This window comes from Xenopus tropicalis, chromosome 1 (genome assembly GCF_000004195.4).
Source record: "Xenopus tropicalis strain Nigerian chromosome 1, UCB_Xtro_10.0, whole genome shotgun sequence".
Lineage (NCBI taxonomy): Eukaryota > Metazoa > Chordata > Amphibia > Anura > Pipidae > Xenopus > Xenopus tropicalis.
This window is the reverse complement of record NC_030677.2, coordinates 67,570,826-67,579,961: the sequence shown is the minus strand read 5'-3', so window position 1 is coordinate 67,579,961 and position 9,136 is coordinate 67,570,826. Positions and strand designations below refer to the sequence as shown.

Genomic DNA, 9,136 nt, shown 5'->3' with positions numbered 1-9,136 from the left:
TTCCCTAAGGATTGGTTATATTAGGGCCTGGCTTTGGACTCTTACTGAGGCTTCCTCCGCCCAGTGGCGTAGCGTGGGCTTTCGTCGCCTTGGGCCGACCGGAAATTTGCCGCCCCTCTATTTAGTTATTCTTAAAAAAAATAGACAAAATAAAAAAAGCAGCATTAAATTTATTTTTTTTTTATTGAATTTGAAATGCGGTGCGCATGTCATAATTGTCAAAAGTGGATTCAGCTGTGTGTCCGTGGCTGCCCATGGTGGCAGGGCCGCCATAAGAAATCACGGGGCCCCTCCCATCAGTACAGGACACACAGACATAAAAAGTATTAGGGTCACCCTACCACAGTGCCCCCTAACACTATGCTGGCCAGGCCCCCCTAACGCTATTCTGGCCACGGTCCCCCCATACAACTGCCCCATAGACAGTACCCCCATACACAGTGCCCCCAATTGCCCCATACACAGTGCCCCCCACACACATTGCCTCCAATTGCCCATAGAAAGTGCCCCAATTTCCCCATAGACAGTGCCTCCAATTGCCCCATACACAGTGTCCCCATAGACAGCCCCCTCCACACAGTGCCCCCAATTGCCCTTAGACAGTGCCCCCAATAGGAAGTGCCCCCATACACAGTGCCCCAATTTCCCCATACACAGTTCCCCCATAGACAGAACCCCCCAAAGACCTTGCCCCCCCCACAGAAAGTGCCCCCATACACAGTGCCCCAATTGCCCCATACACAGTTCCCCCAATAGAAAGTGCCCCCATACACAGTGCCCCCATAAACAGTGCCCCCAATTGCCCCATACAAAGTGCCCCCAATAGGAAGTGCCCCCATACACAGTGCCCCAATTGCCCCATACACAGTGTCCCCATAGACAATACCCCCCAAAGACCTTGCCCCCCAATAGAAAGTGCCCTCATACACAGAGCCCCAATTGCCCCATACACAGTGCCCCCAATAGGAAGTGCCCCCATACACAATACCCCACAAAGACCTGCCCCCCCCATGGAAAGTGCCCCAATTTCCCCATAGACAGTAGCCCCCACACAGTGCCCCCAATTTCCCCCATAGTGCATACCCCCAACAGACCATCGGCGGCGGCTCCTTCTCTCTTACAGGCAACAGGCGCTTCTATAAGGTTGCGCCTCGTCGCTGACGTGTGACGTCATACGCACGGGCGCAACCTTATAAAAGCGCCTGTTGCCTGTAAGAGAGAAGGAGCCGCCGCCGCCCCTTCTGATACGCCGCCCGGGGCCATGGCCCCCTCGGCACCCCCCTCGCTACGCCACTGCCTCCGCCTCAGGTCCTCTGCCAGATTCACCTTCTGCTATGATGGAGTCCAGAAAGAGACTGAGAACACATTTCCCACTTATTTATATACTATGACAAGAGGTGGAACTGGTAATTAGCCTAAGGTTGCCACCTTTGCCAGCAGCAAAAACCATGCAAATAAGATGGTCCTTTGTTGGGGGGAGGGCTGATGAAGTTGGGGGCAGAGTTGTGACATTGGGGATGGGACTGTGGGGGTCATTTATCAACACTGGGCAAATTTGCTTATGGGCAATAACCCACAGCAACCAATCAAATAGTTTAATTCATTGTTCTACCTGCAGCTGGCTAAAAAAAGCCAATCATTAATTGGTTGCTATTTATTACTGCCCACAGGCAAATTTGCCCTGCGTTGATAAATGGGCCCCATTTTTATGGGCAGGATGGTTAGATTTGGGAACGGGGCCAGTGGCATTGTTGATGGGACTATGACATCATGTGCCGCCAGTGGCAGGAGGTTTAAAACTGAACAGCCCTTTCAAAAGCTGGATAAAACCAGCTAGGTGGCAACCCTATAGATTCCTGACCAGTGACTTATACAGATATAGAAAATAAAATCCTGTTAATTAGGCGCAGTTTATTATTACCAAATATCATATCCTATTATAATTTTTTAAAACATTTTTACATAAATTAGCTAGCCAATAAGCTAAATGGACTTACCACAAAAATTCTCCTTTTTACCTATTTTCGTTTATTGTTTGACTGTGTAATAACTACCTTTCTACATACATGGCAACTTTGGCCCGGTAGAGTAGCGGGCATGGCAGAGAAGCTAGTATCTGCCTGTCAGAATCCCTACAGGTTTGGCTCACACTTAAACGAACAGTAGCAGCCCTGCAGCCAATGGGCATCCCAGGGGTCCTGCATCCTGTGGGAGTCGGGCGGATAATGTATGCTTAATGAGTGAGTCGCCTGACAGAGCGGTCGCTGCTGGACGCACACAGACTGGATGCTGCTGTTGCTGCTGCTACTGACAGCTGGGATATTTAAAGCACACAAGGGGGCAGCGCACACACTTCTTAAGGCTCTGCTGATTAAAAGCACGTTTTCAGTCTCTCTTTCTTGTCTTTTCCTAAGCACTGTCCGAGCCGAGTCCGCTCCATCCCTGCATTCAAAGGGGACAGGGCGCTCACCGATGTTAGCGAGCAACAAGTCACCAACAACTGCAGTGTGGCATCTCTCTGCCTGCTGCCTGTCTGTCTGCAGAGAGACAAGTCGGTCCGGAGCGCACAGTTCAGCCTAGCAGGCAGCCCGCAGTCCACAGGCACTGATCACTCTGTATACCTGCAGAGCTTGGTGACCAGCACAGGCGGAGGGTGATTTTATGTAACCTTGCTAGTTATAGCAATACGCTGCTTTGGTTTTTTTTTTCGTAGTAAAATAGCACACACAATCAGTGTGAGATAAATACAGTATCAACTTGATGCATAATGCCCCAGAATAGTGCATTATAAAGGCAAAGCCAAATGCCCCTTGAACATTTGGCAGAATAATAAGTGTATTGCCAATTCCACATATAATGCTCAAGAACACATTATTTTTTATGTATAATATTCTGCAGCCCTGTACAGGGATTTTACACATTCCCATCAGTCCCTGCCCCAGTGGAGCTTACAGTTTAAGGTCCCTATCACATTCACACACATTATAGTCAGTTATATATGGAGTTATCTATTAACCTGCCTGTATGTATTTGGGGTGCAGAAGAAACTGGAGCACATGGGTGGATTGTAATGAATGCATGGGGGTATTAGCTTTTCTAAACCTGCAGGGTCAAATTTCCTATAAAGCACTAATTCAGGACAACCACTGAATACATCACAGAATGGTCAGCATGAGGAACAGCACTTTTTTCACAGAGAACGAGTGCTGAAACAGTGCAGGGAGGGGGAGCAGGGGGAGGGCGGGAACTAGAGACAGAGCTCAGCGTGTCAGGGAATATCCAAGCTCACAACTGCAGAGAACTGGGAGTCAGTGCCCAACATTAGTCATGAGTTAATGCCCAACCTGGTGACCAGTATCCTATCCTAGGACTGCTGTGCACAGTATAATGAGCAGCAGCCTGCTGGAGTGTTGAATAGAATCTGCATCTGGACTACAAACCCACCGTCTGGCAGAGTGCAGAACATAGTGAGCAGCCTGCTGGGGCATTTAATCCTGGTTTGATTAATTGCAGGTTTGGGGAGAATATTGGTGCATTACATTATATCAGGAAGCATCACTTCTCTATCACTTGGAATAAGCGAGTGCAAGGATATCTCTTGGAATAAGCAAGTGCAAGGATTCCTCTGGACTTCCCTGACGCGTGTGTCACTCACTGGCATTCTGCACTGAGAAGAGAATACCTCTAGCTGGGGAGCCCACAGCTGGGCACACAACAAGCTCACACCAAACTGACAAACATGTTGGGAACAGGAGAGATGAGAAAGAATGGAGAGAAGTCCCAGGGATGTCACAGGGACAAGCTTGGAGGGGTGCTCAGTGGCTGGGTTAGGACTTTGCCCAGTGTCTTGGCATTTGTGTTCTCCCTGTTGTCCATGGCATCATTTCTTTATCTGAATATGAAGACCAATGACCTGCAGGGAAGGGTTTGGGCACTGCAGCATGGCAAGTCTGGGGACATTGCTTTCCATATGCCAGGATTATCTGTGGATCAGCTTAACTCCATCGTCCAGGAAAAAGTGGATCGCCTCTTGTCCCAGGTGTGGATGATGTGCTCTGTGTTTGTCAGGCAATTCTTGTATCTTACTGGGCACTTCTCTCTATACTATAGTCATTATATCATCATTTATCATAAAGAAAAGATGCATATTGGCTTTCATGCAACATACTCTTCAGTAGTTTTGCACTGTATTTGCCAAAAGAGGGGAACATGTGCCTGTGGCTTGTATATTATATCCCATTCATATTGCATGCTCTCCTGTGTTTCTTGCAGTCCCAGCAAAGTTTGAGGTTTGGTTGATGAAACCTGTTGACGTACAATGTATGTGGTCCCTAAGGCTTAAGACACACTGGCTACTAAACTCCAGAAAATACCCTGCCATAGACAATAGTGAGAATTGCATCTGCTAAAACACATGTACAGACAGTTATCAGTAAATGATTAGCATTGTCTGTTTTAGTAGCTGCAAGAAGTAGCTGCTACTAGTAGCTCTGTGTCTTCACCCTAAAGATTTAAGGGCTCTGGCCCACGGGGAGACTAGTCGCCCGCGACAAAGCTCCCTTGCTGCGGGGGACTAATCTCCCCAAAATGCCATCCCACCAGTGAGAATGTAAGTCGCCAGTGGGATGGCATATGCGGCGCTGCGATTTCGGGGAAATCGCGGCCCCACGGTAGGATGGCATTTCGGGGACAAGGGAGATTTGTTGCGGGCGACTAGTCTCCCCGTGTGCCAGAGCCCTAAATTGGCCCAACTGTTGATTCCCAGCAGCCTCATAGTTAATGCAGGTAGTTGCAGTCCACCAGGAGGTGGATGGCTGCAATTTCTCTCCAATATAGTGGACCAACTTTTGTCACAGGTAAGAAGAAAGAGTCTTAATTAGATATAATGAAATGCCCAATACTAAGCTGAATACATTTTTTTTATAAAACCCCTTGCTTGCACAGGTGTTTCTCAGCAGGAGATCCTACTATACTGACACCCCCCCCCCCATAGGAAGGGCTTGTGCTCTGTGACTGCTCACCCCAGTCTCAGTGTGTTGGAGGAAATGAAATGCCCATTACAGAGGCTCAGGGGCTACACTTAGCACCCACAGCACTACATTAAATGAGTTAATGACCCAGCATTGATTTAGTGGCTTGTCTTCCAACATATCCATTGATAGACAATTTATGAAGTGATCACCACTAAGGGGAACGTGTCTGCATAGGGGGAATGTGACAGCTCATTGAGCTGTGTGTAGTAACAGTTCATCTCTCTTCTCATCTTCCCCCTCCGTAACAAAGAACGAAGCACAGAGAATTATTATTTATCAGAGTTGCATTTCTAGACCGCAGAGACATTCCAGAAATCCCATTGTAAATTATTCTTAGAATGGCCAGTATTGTGTTTATGGTAATATACTTCCATGTGTCTGCAGGAGAGAAAGAAATACTGTCCCACAATACGAAGCTAGCAAGTTGGATTTTACAAGCCATCCATCCACATGTGTCATTTTAATACTGTTGGATTATTTAATACGCAATGTGATTGGCTATACCACTTTATGTGCAGGGTTTTATATAAGTATGACAGGTAGTCTGGGGGAACATGTGGCACATAAAACCTCCAGCAAAACATACATATGTAAACAGCCACCCTATGCTACACCCTGGAGTTTTAGTACCATTAACCATACTTTTATCTTGCTTTTCAATACAAAATACAGTAAATTTGCTGTTTGGCTTAGGGAAAAGGTTAAATACATATAACACATGTGACCCAGACATGCACTAGAGAAAGACAAACTTTAGCATTCTGGCTGTTGCAGAACTACAGCACCCAGATTCTTGCAAAGCTGGCAGGGAAGTATTGGGAGATGTAGTGCAGCAGCAGCAGTAAAAAAAGTCAAAGGTTACATATTTCTGGCTTCCATTTCAACCCCAGGGGTCATGCTGGTTGGCATTTAAGATGCACACAATTCAGCTGTATGTAAGAGCAACTCTGCAAATACCTTTTAGCTATTGTCCCCTTATACATACATTTTCAACAATGATTAGTCCTTGCTGTAAAAGAATAGGCAGCTTTCTGCTACAGATGGAGATGGGATTCTGACTATTGTGCCTACTACATAATAAATAGATTAGCCATATGTGTCCCTCCAATATATTTCTATGGCCCCAGGTTGTACCTGGGCCCCACAGTTGTCTGTCCTATTTATTTTGATATAGCCTTGTCTGTGAATATGTTGAATATACTGATAGTAGATATAAAAGAGCCATTTTTTCAAATAACTTGTAGTCAAATTAGTATATGGTAATTTTGTATGCAACCAGAATAAATCTCCTAGTATCTCATGTACTATACTATAAGGTTGGCTTGATTCCTAAGAGTCTGTGTCTCACTGCTATAACACCCCAATTCAATAAAAGAAAAGTCACTCACTTTACATAAGTACATAAATCTATCTGAGTATCACATAACCCTGAAACAGGAATTTAGTCTAATCTAACACTAATCAGTCTACAGGTTGAAGACAATAATTATCTGTCTTAAGTTATATTTTGTTATTGTCTTTTTACTTTATATTCTACTCCCTCCATCTCCTTCTCTATTCCAGTCACTAGTTAGTTACTTGGATAAGCAGCCATAGCAACCATCTGTTTTTTTTGGTCTACTATTATGTCACTTTATATTGGCATTTCACAACATATCTGTACTTATGTTATGGGCTAAAAAATCGTATATCACAGGAAGGAATTTATTACTTATACATGGCCAATCAGACTAAGAGGCAGGGTCCTATAGTTTATAGTCAGCAACCACTGTTGCCAGATAGAAGTTTGAATGCCAGACTGAATGCGGAGCAGTAGACCAACAATAACACATAGTCAAATTTCTATCAGCTTATACAAAAATATTCCAATTAAGAACCTTTGCAAACAAACTTAGACTATCAGTGTCCTAAATTTTCTAAACTGCCTTTATAAGAACAGCATGGCTGTTTCTCAGTTGAAAAGCAAGGGGGAGCACTGTGGGCAGGGGTTGGGTAATAATGACTTGGACCCTGGGCTTCTCTTTAACATAGCCCCTTAGACCTTACCCAACTCCAGCTTTGCCTGCTTTTTCTCCATTCTTCTCTTGCTGTACATTTGGTTCAGCCCCCTCTAGGGACCATGGATCATCAGTGACTGTATAGATAACTCTTATGGTAATCCTCACTGAATGACAGACCCAGGAACAATGTTGCTGTCAAATCACCAAAGATGGTGATGGTTAATAGCCAGGAATTAAAACACTATATGCTTTCATACTCTTGGGTCTGAAACAGAACTCTGTATCCTCTCTGTCACTATTTGACTAACTACAAGAAGTACATTAACATTAGCACTCTTACTACCAAAAGCAAACCTAATTTCTAAACATATAAGATGTGAAACAAAAACAACCATTTTATATACTAGCAGTTTTAGTTGTAAACAAGCCCTCTGGCATGCCCACATCACTTTGTTGAGTCTTCTGGCTTTGCATATAAGTTGCCATTCTTAAGGTTAAATGTTAGCAAGGTATTTCCTTGTTTGGCTAAATAATATTGTAAATATGTTGATGTTGTCACGTACGTATGATTGCTCTGTGCACTACTAAAACTTACTTTGTGCTCTCATGTTACCCTATACATTTCTCTCCCCACAAGCTTGGCCAAGGGATTAAGACTCAGCAGAGCTGTTTATATATTGTTGTAGCTCCTGTCTGTAGATTTGTTCAGGTTGAATCACTGTGGATGACTGTGAAATCCATCAAGCTTTAGTTTCAGTCACATAAGAACCTTAATTTTTTCATGCATTTATTTCTGCAGAGGTCCTATGAACACATGGCAAAGCTCCGAATCGCAAGAGATGCACCGGCAGACTGCAACTGCCCAGCAGGTAACTGTGATCAGATGGCTTTTATATGAATTATAAAATAATTTCAATGAAAATAATGCAGTTTATTTGTATTTGAGGCTTTCGGTGTGCAGAATGCTGAGATCTTCAATAAATTATTTTCAGGAGTTCAGCAATTTTTGTAGTGTTTATATTGCCATCAAATTATTCCCCAGCCATGAGCAAGCCTTGTTCAACTTAATTTGTCACCCTAGGTGATAATGAACGGATAGGGTGCATACACTGGCTGTACCACAGAATAACGAAAGTAAGATCACAGACACGGTGACATTGTGCAGAAAGGATTGATGAATGACCGTCCAGGGTCCTTGTGTAAAACGAAAGGCTATGTTTAGAGCAGGAATTCGGTGGCTCTGTATCTCTATGTGCATGTGGCAGCGGGGACTAACTTGTGACAAACGCGGCCTGCTTGACAGAGTGCTGGCCTCAAGGAATGAAACAGCCTGTGACAGTTGGTGCTCTATACAATACCCCTGGCAGAGCACTATCATGCTGTCTTGCTTGGAAACATAATCCATTATATTAGCTTGAATGGATTAGTATAACTGCAGCCTGGTAGGGTTAGACTTATTGATGGCTAGCTTTGCTATCTGAGACCTGTTCACAGACAAAGCTTTATCAAACTCTTTGCTTACTTTCTATTTGTAAGGATAATATTCTGTCTGTAACTTGTGGTCCATGATTTAAAGCCATATATAGTATTTCAAATCACATATTCAACATGTATTACAATATACTGGTAATTATAGTCTTTTTCTTCCCCACTTGTCTCATTTGTAATATAAAAATTGGACTATCAAACAGAATCCACAAATAGACATTTTCAGGTTTTCTATGATTTTCTTATTACCATGAAGCAGATGATAGTTCTAGAGCTCTGTTTAACCTACGTATATGCAGGGAATAGTGCATTTCTGCTCTGCTGCCACTAGAGTATAACATTACATCATTATACAGAACTGGAGAAGAAGCAGTTTTTGCCTGTAAGAAGTTCTTATTTTACCACTGTTATTATCGTTGCCCTTCAAACTTTAGTTTGTATATAGGGAACATACCAAATGATTTCAGTTTTCCTATATAGTCATTGAGTAAGCCGCAGAAATAGTAATGACACCATCTAAAACCAATGAGTTAATGAACATCGAATTCAGTGTGTTTTGCTTTTTAAATTTCCCTTCAGGGCAATACTTATAAGGCAATACAGTCTTCTCGCTCT

General features: G+C 43.8%; 1 protein-coding gene across 13 annotated transcripts in view; it reads left to right on the top strand.

Moving 5' to 3' along the window:
- The first annotated feature begins 3,260 nt into the window (after positions 1–3,260).
- The window catches only part of col25a1.2 (collagen, type XXV, alpha 1, gene 2), a 246,576-nt gene continuing 240,700 nt past the window's right edge, over positions 3,261–9,136 (top strand). For 12 of the 13 annotated variants that reach the window (XM_031896008.1, XM_031896009.1, XM_031896001.1 and 9 more), the window contains exons 1-2: positions 3,261–4,039; positions 7,833–7,902. In XM_031896008.1, coding sequence (XP_031751868.1) covers positions 3,740–4,039; positions 7,833–7,902 — 370 coding nt within the window. In that variant the 5' untranslated portion in view covers positions 3,261–3,739. 13 annotated transcript variants of the gene reach the window in all.